The 14,144-nt window shown below is 41.5% G+C and overlaps 1 protein-coding gene across 1 annotated transcript in view; it reads left to right on the top strand.

The window, feature by feature from the left end:
• The window catches only part of SLIT3 (slit guidance ligand 3), a 495,630-nt gene that overhangs the window by 317,989 nt on the left and 163,497 nt on the right, over positions 1–14,144 (top strand). Inside the window, exon 9 of the mRNA XM_058034755.1 lies at positions 1,120–1,261. Within this exon, the coding sequence (XP_057890738.1) occupies positions 1,120–1,261 (142 nt within the window). The remainder of the gene's footprint in view (positions 1–1,119; positions 1,262–14,144) is intronic.

Here is a 14,144-nt window from a genome sequence, read left to right as displayed (position 1 = left end):
TGTATGCATATATCAAAACTTTAAATGTAGGAATCATAACCATTTGAGTAAAATTGACATAATTGCTACAGTTTCAAAAAAATGTAATGACACTTAATTAAGCCTGAATCTAATGAATTGAGTAGAATTTGTATGGAGCAATGTCCTCGTGCTACACCTCTGCTCTGTGTGTAGCTTTGTGTCTTTGTGTCTAGCTTAAGCAAGAGTTTGAAAGTTTGAACTCATGTTTTTCTAAATTCTTTTTATGTTTCCTTTAACTGCATTGTCTAATCTTGAAAAAAAAAAGGATTTGTGTTCTCAGTCTTCACACCATAACAGGTTTCCTTATTTCAAAAACATAAGTTGTCTCTGATGCGAGTCTTCTCTCAGTACGTAAAAGTACTCAAGACGTGTTTGTGTAATGGAAACTTCTGGAGAAAGATAACTTTTGGAAATTTGGAAATGCTACTGGATTCTAAAGCTTAATTTTAAAATCTTTGAATGAATTGATATGGGTGAGCATGAAGGAAGTGTTCATGAGGGGAAGAGATTGATAGGGTGGAGGCTGAGAGGAATAAGAACACACTTGTGACCGTGTTCACAGGGGTCTGAAAATGAGGGAAGAGATGAGGATCTGACTCCGTGTTTCAGAAGGCTTGATTTATTATTTTATTATATATATTACATTAAAACTATACTAAAAGAATGGAAGAAAAGGTTCTCATCAGTAGGCTAGCTAAGAATAGAAAAGAATGATAACAAAGGTTTGTGGCTTGGACAGAGAGCTGGAGCCAGCTGACTGTGATTGGCCATTAATTACAAACATCCAACACGAGACCAATCACAGATCCACTGTTGCCGTCCACAGCAGCAGATAACCATTGTTTACATTTTGTTCCTGAGGCATCTCAGCTTCTCAGGAGGAAAAATCCTAAGGAAAGGATTTTTCATGAAAAGATGTCTGCGACACACACTTTTACATATTTTCTCTGCAGCTGATTTGTGGAATATTATATTCACTTGCAAATAAATGATTACCTTGTATAATGAGATGATCTGCAAAACCCACAGCCTGATGTATTTTGTTGTTAGAGCCTCACAATAATTTTTTTAAGCCTGGCATGTGTTCCTTGTGTGCAGGCCCCCAGTCCGAGCCGCCGTCGTGCAGCGCCAGCTCCGTCTCCTGCCCCTCCGCCTGCACCTGCAGCAACAACGTGGTGGACTGCAGGGGCAGGGGCCTGACAGAGATCCCTGCCAACCTCCCCGAGGACATCTGGGAGATGTAAGTGCCACTCTCATGCACGAATCTTTTCTATTTCTCTCCATTTTTATCCCACGGGCTCCTGCGTGGGAGAAAAGTGCACGTTTCAAAAAGTGTTCTAAGAAGTTGTCAGGTGTACTGTAGTTGTCCTCTCTGGTTTGTTCTTTTGATCTAAGGGCTCAAATAATTTTTAAATGTAAATTAAGATAGTTTGGTACTGTCCTACCTGAAAGCAAGATAAAGTTCTTGGGGCCTTAAGTTCAGATTGTGTTTACATTTCACAAACCCAGAATTGCAGTCAGTAAATGAAAATACACAGTCCTTTCTTATTTCCAGTCAATGATTTCCTCATGAGAGAGAGGGGCATCGTTTTAGCTTGGAAAGATGCTTTTATAATGGATTAGAACATCAGAGCTCATTGTCTCTGCTGATTTGACCTTCAGTATCTTGTTTTCCACATTGTTATTTCTGGTTCTTTAACAGTTTTGTGAGTTGTGTTGTGGAATCAGATGCTTGTTTTATAGACTTGTTTGCCTTTACTACCTCTAGGAATTGGAACCATCTATTTCTGTGTCCATGACTTCATACTACTGTGGTCCTGAAATACTGTTACATTAAACCATTTTACTTGTGGTTAGTCCACAGGGAATGCAGATCAATTCTTTTCTATTTTAGGTTCTTGTCATACTGAGTTTTGTGACATCCAGACAGCTTTTAGAGTCTACAGAGTATAAATTCAAATATTTGCATGGTCACTGGACTTATCCACTTCTTGTTGCTGTAGAAATACTGGTACACAGCAAAATTGACCATGATAAAGCATAAATTTGTAAGATTGTGGGGTGTTCTGGGTTGGAAGCAATCCTACCAGATTTGGACAGGCACATTTTCCACTATCCCAAGTTTCTCCAAATTCCATCCAGCCTGGCCTTAGGCATTTCCAGGGATGGGGCAGCCACAATTTCTCTGGGCAATCTCTACCAGGGACTCCCCACCCTCACAGGGAAAAATTTCATCCCAATATCCCATCCAACCCTGCCCTCTGTCAGTTTTAAGCCATTCCCCCTTGTCCTGTCTCTCCAGACCCTTGTCCAAAGTCCCTCTCCAGCTCTCCTGGAGCCCCTTTAGGTATTTTCCCTTTAGGACAAGGTTTTAAGGTTTTCCCAGAGCCTTCTCTTCCCCCAGCTCTCCCAGCCTTTCTCAGTAGCAGATGAGCTCCAGCTCTCATTGTCTGTGTGTCCTTCCAATGCTCTGGGCATAAGAACCCCAAGGAACATTGAATTCAACTTGTTCTTGTATTTCCCCCTAACTCAGTATTCCCTTGTAATCCAAATTGCTCTGGTAAGAACACTTGACTTACAAACTGTTCTACCAAAATGAAACACACAGCTGTTGCTCTAACACAGTTATTAAAGGTGACCTACATTTCACTCTGTTTCAGTATTAATTAAAGATCTTTTATTCAGTCTTCCTGCCTTTCTTCATTAGCATGGGTAGGCAGAACCTTCTCTGACAAAGCTGCCAAAAAGTCCTAAGCCTGTTTTTGTTGATGAAAACCCATCACAAACCAGGAAACTCACTTGTCATGGGACATCAAACAAGCATCATATGATGCTAATTTTCCTTCTCCCACATATAACTTTAGAAGCCTGTTGTGTTACTCTATTACTCCTCCAGGTGTAGGACTTCATTGCAAGGATGTTTGCTACTAAGTAAGCAATTTAGGAAAGCTAGAAATCTGTACCCCAGACTTGCTTTTTCATAATTTCATAAAATAGGTAGCAAGAATGTAGAGAATGCAATTTGGTTTTTTATAAAGCTTCTTGTTCAGTTGGGAGCTGACAGCAGCAGCCAAATTGACTGAGGAAAAATGAGTTATGAGAAATTGAGGCTGAGGAATACAGACTGTGTGCTGAGTGTTACAAAAGAATCTCTGCTTACAAAGTGGTTCTGTTCTGCTTTTCAGAGGAGAAATGAACAGTTTGTGCCATAGAGAAGCTCATGAGAATAAACAAGAAAAGTTTTGCATGACTACTTGGGTGAAAACAAAAGTCATTAAGCACCTGGAGGCATTTAATGAAAAGAAATACCAAAATGCATGTGGTGTGGTGGTTTGCTAGTACACGAACAAAACAGTCATTCCCTATATTGGAACAGCATCTACAATAAAAGGAGAGGTTGCAGTTATTTAGAAAGGGTGAGATAAATGGTAAATAGAGAACATTATGTGAGTGCAGAAGGGGCTTGATGCTGGAGAGGTGTAGGGAAGGAGAGATGACCAACAGAGAGGAGACAAAGCCTCCAAGAATTTGTTGTTCTGCTCAGATTTGATCACAACCTTGCAGCCAGTGCCTGTCAAACAGAGTGACAGCTCAGCCAGGGGATAGCAGAGACCTGTGACACATGGCTTGGGCTGCTCTGGGCTCAGGACATGGGCTGGGCAGATCCTTTCTGCCAGTAGTGATTCCCTGGCATCAATCAGCCAAAGGACAGTGTTCCTGCCCGTGCAGATGTGGGCTCAGGGGCTGAGGGCACTGCCAGCCCTGGCTGCAGGGTTTCAAACAGAATTTGCTTCCACGAGCTGCCTGCCACGTTTGTTTGATGCCTGCCAGTCATGGGCAGGAGCAGTAACCCCCTATTGATCTTTTCTCACCTCACAACACTCTTCCTCTTCCCCTTTTTTAGAAGGAAGTTTTCATGCTGTTTGTCTGCCTCAGACTGATGCACTCATTATTTATTTATCACTTGCAGTGTTTTAGGATGTGAATTCTGGGCAGGTCTTGTCTGAGGATGTTGTACACCTTAAAACAGTGGTGCAGGGACTTCCACTTGTGCCTTTGTGTTTGATAGCAGTTGGTACAAGACTTTCCTGGGTGAAAGCAGGACACAGCCCCCCAAAGGCAGGACACAGCCTCTCTCCTGGAGGCAGATGCTGGAGCAGCAACCACTGGCACTGGGTGCTGCTTCTCTGAAGGATCTGCAGATTGCTTAAAAGAAGGAATTAATTATTTGATAAATCTGGAAGCTGGATTGTGGTTGGGATGCTTGAGAGAATGTAAACAAGCTGAGCCCAGTACAGAAAGTGATGGAAAAAGAAGGGTGAACTGAAATGAGGAAACAACCAAACACATGAGGAGAAGAATTGGGAACAAAGGAAATGGAGACAGGGTGAGCAAAGTGCTGTGAGTCTGAGAAAGTGAGGAGTATTTGGTGAAAAGGCCTGAGATTGGTGCCAGTGGACACCAGCTGTGTAGGCTGGCAGGAGGGCTGGGAGCCTGGGGCAGGACAGAGGGACACAGGGAAAGGTGGAGCACATTTACCTTGGAGAGCCTTCCTGCCCCCTCACCACGTACTTGGGAAACCCAACAGCAATTTGAGTGTCTGTCCCTGTGCATTAGGGACTGTCTAGGCACAGATTAACTCTTAAACTACACAGGGAGCTCCTGTTTGCACTGCTGCTGTTCCAGTTAGAGAGCACTACAGGAGTTTGGGATTCAGACTTTGTTACACTTGAGTTTCCTTGTGATGGAATCAGTAATTTCAGCTTTGGGGTTTGAGGTCACTGAATTAAATGTTTGGTTTTGGTTTTTTTTTTCAGTAAAAAGAAATAAATTAGAAAATGCTAGAAAATGCCAAAGTTAATGTTTGTAGCTGCAGTTGTCATTTGAAGTTTCTGTGTGTATTTGTGGTGGTATTCACTTCAACAGCAGCACAGTCTCATGCTGCTGTTGACAGCTTGGATTCATTTCTTGTTGCCTAGGGATGCATCAGGGATGTGTAGGGAGGGAGCCTGTGTGTATAGACAGGGTCTGTTCACTTGTTGCAGAAACAGGAAAACTGTAAAATGGGGGCTGTGGGGAAGAGAATCTCATGAATGCTGTTCAGAGAATTGGGTTGTGCCTCTTCTTGCCACTGGTTTTATTAATTGATTCTGGGCAAGTGACTTGCACAAGCTTTCCTTGGGTGGTCACTGGTGATGTAATCTCAGTTCTGGCTGAGTCAGCTGAGACATTCAGCAGTGCTGAGGACTCCCAGCTGCAGCAAAACTCAACAGGCACTGTGCTTTGAACACTTTGTGCTCTGCAGTGTTAATTACTCTGAAAAGCCAAGTCTCAGTCATCTGCAGACTTAAAAATCAAACTCCAGAATGTAAAGTATATCCTTAAATTTTGAAACAGGTCCGAGATCTGTTCACATCAAGTTTGCTTCACCACTGTCATTTACCTGTACCATGCCCTGTGTCTGGTGAGATTAAGAGAAATAGAATTGAATGAGCCAAGGTAAAGCTGGGTGGGATGTACCTGACTCAGAAACAATCCCAAACCATTTGTTTGAATGCTGATGCAGCTGCTCCAGACAGTAAAGAGGCTGCCAGTCCCTGAAGGAGAAGTGCAGTTCAGGCACCATGTATGCTGAGATAATAGCCACAGCTTCCTCTGGCAGCTGGGCGCAGCAAACAGGGATGGCAGCCCTTCCACCAGCACCCAGGCTTGGCCTAAGGGTGGTTTGAGTCACTTGTTCCACATGGGTTTAGTTCAGCATTTTCACTTTTGATAGCTGAATTGCTGGCTGATGTTTTTGTACGTATAAATAGCACGTGATTTTGGTGCAGAATTTCCACTCTTAGGAAAAATTCTAGAGTTGGAGCAAAGGAAAAATGAAATGTTGGTTTTCCCCTGGTTCTGGCAAAATGAGCACAAACCTAATTTTCTGCAGGATGATCACTTTGTAATGTAATGTTCTACTTGCTCTACCTTTAATGAATGATTTCCTGACAAATTCAATGTCAGGAGGGTGCCAGTGTGCTGGGCAGTGTTGCAGAGCTGGAGACAGACAGGTTTGCTGTGTTTGTTGTTTCAGGAATTGTCTCAGGAAGAAATTGCCTTCTCTGTTCCTCAGTACCTGCAGGAATGTGCATTTCCAGCTGGGAATCTTTAGGAAGCTTTTATGATTTGAAGAGAGTGATGAACAGTTTCTGGGTTTTTAAGTTACTGGTATATTCAAAATTCATTTCCCTCCAACTAAAATAAAGTCAGAAAAGCTATTCTAGAAAGATTGAGCATCGGTGACTATTCATTGTAATAAGAATAATTTTTTGTTATATAAATTATAAATTAACTACACGACAGCATTTTCATGTTTATTAACAATTGGCTTTGAAGTTCTCAGTTTCACAGAGGCAAGGAGTTTTATCAAGAACATAAATGTGTAGGAACTATAAACTTCATGGGAAAAGGAATGACAATTTTTAATTTAACATTATTCTTCCTCCTGAAAGAAAATTATAGTAATTTTCCCAGGCTTCCAGTAAATAGTGCAGCTGAAGCCAGGAGAGTATTTTGGAACCTGCAGTAAATGCTGCATAATTGCCTCTGGTGGCAAATTCTCTGCCTGGGGAACCAGGTTGGCTCCTGTAGCTGAATCCTATAATATGATTTTCATTCACTGCTGAAAATTGGCTCTGGACAGCTTCTCATGTCTAACCTGACTACTTTGTTCTGGATCTCACCAGGCAAACTGTGTCTTGCATTCCACAGGGGTTTATTTTGTCAGGCCAAAAATATGTAGAAAATTTTTTGTGGAGTTCAAAACACAAAAATCATAAAGAAATAATAAATATTTTAGATTGATAGTCAGTGAAGAAAATATAAATATATGGAAAATTTTAAGAATAAAAGTGTTTTCCGTGCTGAGACAAATACAGGAAAACAGAAAGCTGCATTTCACAGTTTTAGAAACAAGCAGAAACAGCAGGGAGTTTCTGCTGCAAGATCAAGGCAGATTTATTTCTTACATCTTTACTTTTATTTCTGAAGTTGTGTAACTAATGTCATCTGCAGGCACAGGAAGGTGGGCTTGTTTTGATAAATTTCTAGGTCTCATACACATGGTAATTTTCATTTCAACCATATCAATTTTTACCTTCTTCACTGCTTTTGATAATTGGGAGATTTAGAAAAAAAGTTATGTACAGGTTAATTTACTCAGGCAAACTGTGTAGGATTAAACTTAAAAGGTTTGTAGGTTTGAGATTGTTTTGGTTTTTAGTTTGGTTTAGGATTTTGGGCGTTTGTGTGTGTAAGTGTGTAAGTCTAATCTTTTTTTTTTCCAGAGATATCACTTCAGTACCAGTATATACACAAATTAATAATTACAAATAAAAATGAATGGTATAACCAAAAAGGCATATATATTTTATCTAATACAAATTTCAATGCAAAGCTCCTGTGTTGCCAAGCAAAATAAAGAAATTGCAATAAATAATGAGCATATACATTCTTAAGCTGATTATGAAGAGGAAAAGCAATTACAGAAAATAAAATAGAGAGCATAAAATCACAACTTTGACATAAAATATACTAATCAGATTTTTACTGGATGAAATACTAATTGTCTTTTGGCTAACACATGTTCTGTTTATTTTGCTTTAAAAGACTGTGAAAGTAAGAAAGTATTTGAGGAATGTCTATTGTCAAATAACAGAATCTGTTGAGAAAATATTACAGGTGGCAGAATTTCAACTACCAAACAGCTACTTAATTTTCCTGCTAATTTCTGGTGTTCTGCCTTTTCCTTGTCAGTATTGTAAACGTGCAGTAAAAACAGATGTACAGAATGTACACAGCTCCTAATAATAAGCTAGATTAGAGATCAAAAAAAAAAAAAATTTTGATTTTTTTCTGTCAGCTTACTTCCATTTTCACTAAAAGAATAGTTTTGTGTCACAACTTGACAAATTAAATGCAAATCAGCTTGAAATTGTCAGCATTGTGAGAAAACATGGGGAGTGATCAGGGCTGGAAGTTTCTTGAAATAATTGGAAGTCAATAGAGGGTGCTCAGGACTGACCTCCTCAAGCAATAATTAAAATCAATGTGATGTGTTTGGGGGTTAGTCTGTGTGGGACCTCACAGAGCTTCTCAGTGAAGCAAATATTCTGGGTCTGGCGTGTTAAAAATGATCCTACAGGTTAATATTTATCAGGTTCAACCATTGGTGGATGATTGCTTTCACAGAGGTGCTGGAGAAACTCTCTGTCTCCCTTCAGAACAAAAAAACCCACCAATCTTAAAAACACCACCCCAAAAAATAATTCCTAAAAATATCAGTGAAAAGTGCTCAGAGCAGATGCTGGAAGTGAATACCAGAACTGGGCAGCACCTGGGGATGGTCTCTTTGGAGATGGTCTCTCTGTCTGGTCTAGAATCAGAGCAGCGAGGCATTATTGTGTATTCTACCCCCAAAACAGCTTCTGATTTACCCTGAACACCCTCACAGGTGCTGGCTCAGGGGAGCTCACCTGGGCTTGGTCATCTGCAGCAGTGGGAGGGAGCTCAGGGGGAGCCTGCACCCTCAGCCAGGGGTAAAGAAAGGAAAATACATGGATTAGACTGGCAGGGACATGGCAATGATTAGCTGTGTACATTCTGATGAGAAGGGCCAAAATTTCCCACCGCAAATGTGGAGTTGTCACAGTGGTGGATGGAGAAACTCTGAGGTTTGGGAGAGCAATGCTTCATTCTGGTGTTACTGTGGTTAGAGAGACGTTGGTGTTTTGTCAAAAGATGTTTTGTGAAATACCAGTCTGTGGATTTCTCTGGTGTTTCCTGGTTGTCTGTGCTATATTTAATGCAAAATTAACGTGCTACAACAGAGGGAATGGATTTCTAATGTGGCTGCCATCACAAATTCAGTGGTTACCAGCTGATACCTTAGTTTCACACAGCTGAAACTAAACTCACTGCAGTGTGTCAGAAGATCCAATGTCACCAGCACTGCTTTTAGAATAACACTGTGGTATCAGGAACATATCAAAACATCTGTTTTCATTCTCAAAGATGTCTTTTGGTGAGCAGAATTACCTGTGTAACTTCCCAGGTAGATTTATGTTGACAAGTCACTTCACTGTTGATGGGATTTTGTCTCTTGAAGATCTGCCCTCGGGTGAGTTGTTAGGAAGCAGTTCTGTCTAAAACTACAGCAGGAGCTCAACAGCTAGACCTGAAAATCAACAGCAGAGGGAATATGAAGGGAAACTCCAGTTGTCACCTTTATTAATACAGGTGGATGCTTTCCTGGCTCTCATCTCTCCATTTCCTAGAGGCAGACTCCATAAGAGGCATTTATAATTGTAATAATCATTTGATTTGGGAGTCATTCAGGTGCTGGGATGAAAGGCAGCAGTGTAAAACTCTTGGAGGACCCCATTTGTTTAAGGGTTTTATAGTGGTGGTAGAGTCTGGCTGGGGTGGAGGGTGAAGGCTTTAACTTAAAACAAGCAGTAAACACACACATCTAAAATGCTACATGTCCTGCCATCCCAAAGCACTTTGTTTTCTACAAAACTTGCTTTTCTTTTTTTTTTTTTTTTTCCTGGGGACTGAGGGGCGAGAGACACAAAAAGCTGTTCCCTGGGATATCTGTCCATGAGCACTTTCTGAACCAGCAGACCTTGCACTGTGGCTGTTTCTGGTTTTGCTGCTGGATGAGCTGCAAGTCCTGACTGTGAATGCAGGGCAGATTCCTCCCTTCTCTCCCATCCTGGGCTCTCCTGGGTGAATATTCAGTGCAGCTACCCAAACCTGCTGTGCATGCTAGGAGTAAAGATTGTGTTTCAGAGGAAGAGGCAATGAAGGGTGTGAGAGCAGGGATCAGATCCAGCTCATACCTGGAATAAGAAGACCATGTATGATGGTGATTTATTTAGTATGCTTTATTCACCTTGCATACTGAAAATACACCTGTGGACTTTTCTTCATCAGAGATCAAAATGCGTGATAATATATGAGAGCCTAAATTATGAGATAAATGTAGAATAATGGTCCAAGTAGCTTTTTATAATCCAGTTGTTTCAGTCCCTGGGTTGATTGCTGTGTTGCCTAGAAATTTCCTCCTTCCTAACCCAAACTGTTCTCCCCATCCCTGGCTTCTGTCACTGTCACAGACACATTTTATGAAAAATCCTTTCCTTAGGATTTTTCCTCCTGAGAAGCTGCCAGGCCTCAGGAACAAAATGTAAACAATGGTTATCTGCTGCTGTGGAATGCAACAGGTGCATCTGGGATTGGTCTCATGTGGTTGTTTCTAATTAATGGCCAATCACAGTCAGCTGGCTCGGACTCTCTGGTCAGTCACAAGGTTTTGTTGTTGTTCCTTTTCTATTCTTGGCTAGCCTTCTGATGAAATCCTTTCTTCTATTCTTTTTAGTATAGTTTTAATATAATATATATAGTAAAATATTAAATCAAGCCTTCTGAAACATGGAGCCAACATTCTCATCTCTTCCCTCATCCTCAGACCCCTGTGAACACCACCACGTGTCACCACAGTGGATGTCAATGCTCCTTCCTTCCCCACCCAGTTCCCTGCAAACCCCTGTTTATAGGGAGGTGGAAAATGAGGATTTTACTCTTCACACAGGCTGTGTGTGTCCTGCCAGTGCCACAGGTTTGTTTCCCTCTCTCTGAGGTGCATTTGGCTCGAGGCTGTTTGGTCATGCCAGCCCCCAAGAGCCCAGGAGCAACCTCCTGTCTCATCCTCTCTGTGTCCCAGCAGGGCCCCAGGGCCTGCCCCATGCCCAGGGACGCTGGTGACACAGCTCCTGGCGCTGTTAATAGAGCGTGGCTGCCTCATTTGTAGGCTCTATTCGTCTGACAGCTGAGAATTATCAGTACTGATGCTTCCCTCCCTCTCTTTTTCTCCAAGGTAGTGATTTGTCTATGTTATGGGTAGGTAAGCTTGACAAAACATTGCACGTTAGCAGCTGAGACAGTGTTTGAAATGGGAAAATTGCTAGCAAACTGCTCCATTAGAGACCCAAATAACAAATTCTTTCTTTCCCTCAATGAAAGGGAGATAGTTAAAGCCCAAATTAATACGTCTGTCTCCCCAGCTCTGCAGGGGGAATCACTCTTCAAGACGAATGGCTCCATCACTCCTGAGTGTGAGCCGGCTCTGCTGAGTCCCTGTTAGCAGAGTTCTTTATCCCTTTGTGCTTTGCCATCCTGGCCGTGAGCAGTGCAGGCGCCACGGGAGGAGGTGATGAAAAGATTTGCACCTCAGTGAACTTTGAGATGGATTAGCATGGGAATTTGAGTGCTTGTTCTTTACCCTGGGATAGTTTTTCATCTTTAACTGCGTGGTTTCCCTGGGTTTGTTTTGTCCTGGTTTTTTCTCTGATATGTTTGCTTTTTGCTCTCATTGCTGCAAAGTCATTTAAAAACAAAAAGTAGGAAGAAGGAGGGCTTTATCCTGTCTAGCATCATGCTATGAAAAGAAAAAATGGATCTGAATCCAGTGGGCCCTCATCCTTTCCAATCTCTGATGATATATGAGAGAAGAGAAAGGAAATTGTTCCTGTCCTTTGATGTTGTTGTCAAAGCCTCTAAAATGAAGCTGGGAGAGGCAGACAGAGCAATGCTGTGTGTGGGGAGGGGGAGATGTGCCTCAGCTCATCTCAGCACTCACCTGGTGACATAGCACAGCCCCAGGGGAACAGAGGGGCAACAAAAACCTCTGGGAGCTTGAGCAGCGCCAGTTCACTTTATCAGTTTTGGGAATTCTGCTTGGCAAGTCTCTTAAATAGAGCTGAGTATGAAATATCACAGGAGAATCAAGAAAAAATTTATTAAGTTGTAAGAAACCTTTAATGAGAGGGGAAGTAGTAATTTAAATCATCAAAATTTAGTTTTTTAGGATTGTGTCCTGTACAGATTTTTTCAAATGTATTGTAAAATTATTTTATAGTATACTCTGGTAATACTCCCCAAAAAATGATGTTGCTTTGCACTAGCATAGATGGTTTTATAGTGTATGATAGCACTCCATAGTGTAGGGATACACCATAAAAACCACATTTTTCCAAAGGTCATGTTCTAGGTAATCTAGGCATTCTTCTCTGAAATAAAATGTGGCTGTAAAATTTACATTTTTTAACTTTTTGTAGGAAAAAACGCCAATGTTAGGTAAGAATACTGCTTTTCACTTTATTTCAAAGATGGCATCTCCAGCAGTTTCCCATTGTATGGTTTCTAATTAGGCCCTCGTCACCCTGAAATTTCCAGCTCCCCTCCTGGCAGAACCTAGAATTTGTTGAGATTTTTAATTGTCTGCTGCACTCAACATGTCATATATGAGCCAAACAAGGCGAAAGAGTAAAGTGTTAATACAAACAAGGTGTTTTCTGTTATTTTACTTGTGAAACTGTATCGTGCTTTTCAGGCTAGGTTTGCCATTTTAAAACACGCATTTATGTAAAAATTAAATAGAAGTCAGGTTAGCACTTTATTCTGTTAAAGCACAGGCTTGTTTAATGCAGCCCTGGACTTGGTGCCCTGGTTTGTGCCCAGGTTGGAGCCCACCTGCCCACACACCCTGATGGGGCCCGTGGTGCTGCTCTGGTGCCACCTGCAAGGTGGAATGCACTGAGCAGAGTGTGTCAGGAGCAGTCCCTAGTCCTTCATTTGCAGAGGGCTTCGTGGAATAAAGCAATGTCAGGTGCTGTGGTGGAAATACAGCAGCAGGTGACAAGAGCCTTGTCCATCTATTTCTGTACAGGCCATCTGCTGCAGATGTTGTAGGAAAGGGTGAGGAGTTCATTAGGTAGCTTCAGAATGCAACTCTCAGATAACTCCTGTTTCTTGTGACGGTGTTCACAGGGGTTCTGGGATGAGGGAAGAGATGAGGATCTGACTCGATGATTCAGAAGGCTGATTTATTATTTTATGATATATATTACATTAAAACTATACTAAAAGAATAGGAGAAAAGGTTTCATCAGAAGGCTGGCTAAGAATAGAAAGGAATGAAATTAATAACAAAAGCTTGTGTCTCAGACAGAGAGTCCGAGCCAGCTGACTGTGATTGGCCATTAATTACAAACAAACCAACATGAGACCAATCCCAGATGCACCTGTTGCATTCCACAGCAGCAAATAACCATTGTTTACATTTTGTTCTTGAAGCCTCTCAGCTTCTCAAGAGGAGAAATCCTAAGGAAATAATTTTTCATTAAAAGATGTCTGTGACAGTTTCTGTCTTGCTCTCCGCTTTTCCTAGAAATTTATTTTTTTTTTTAATTTATTTATTTTCTTTTTTTTTTTTTTTTTCATTTTTTTAATACTTGGGACCTGCGACTAACTATTCCAATTTGGGATATTTTTTCACACTCTCTGGGGGGGAGAAAACTCTGTGTATATTTCCACCCTTGAGTCACTAAAATTACCCGGGAATTCTGCTTGTAAAGAGCTCCACGTTCCCCCCCATCCCTGTATATGGGTTTTTCTGTAAGGGCTGCATGTGTGGTGTGGCTGAGCCCCATTTTCCATCCCCAGGGCCAGGAAATCGGGCAGGCATGACCCTCTTTTGTTCCTCGAAGTGCCTGCACAGAAACCCTTGGGAGGAGTGAAACACCCGGCTGGCAGGCTGACAAAAAGCCTTTGTGGGAAGAGTGTGTGCTGCTAATTCTGGTGACAAACACCCAACAATAGTGGCGTGCTGGAGCTCGCTGCAATTTGCATTTCACTGTGGACTTGCCAGAAATGAGATGTGTTATATTTAGAGCGACTGGGAGGGAAATCTCAGACACTAATTCGGATCACAAAGCAAGGAATAGAATTAACTCTGGTCACAACCTTTAAAAAATAGATGGCTACAGATATAAAAGAGGGCGAGCACGTTGGCTGTACAAGCTGCCTGTGCAAATATCAAAATATTTGTACTTGAATAGCTTCTTAGAGTACAAATGAGCTGGCAAATTATCTTGTTTTCAAGGGGATTCTTTTCTTTTGCTTATGAAAGCACAGATCACCAGGGGGATAGAGAGCTTACACATTTTCTCTCTACTATTCCCTAGTACTTTGCAAACCTTGATTTACTTCTCCCTTCTCCCATTTCACTTTATTGT

Source organism: Melospiza georgiana, chromosome 15 (genome assembly GCF_028018845.1).
Source record: "Melospiza georgiana isolate bMelGeo1 chromosome 15, bMelGeo1.pri, whole genome shotgun sequence".
Taxonomy (NCBI): Eukaryota; Metazoa; Chordata; class Aves; order Passeriformes; family Passerellidae; genus Melospiza; species Melospiza georgiana.
This window is presented reverse-complemented; position numbering and strand designations above follow the sequence as displayed.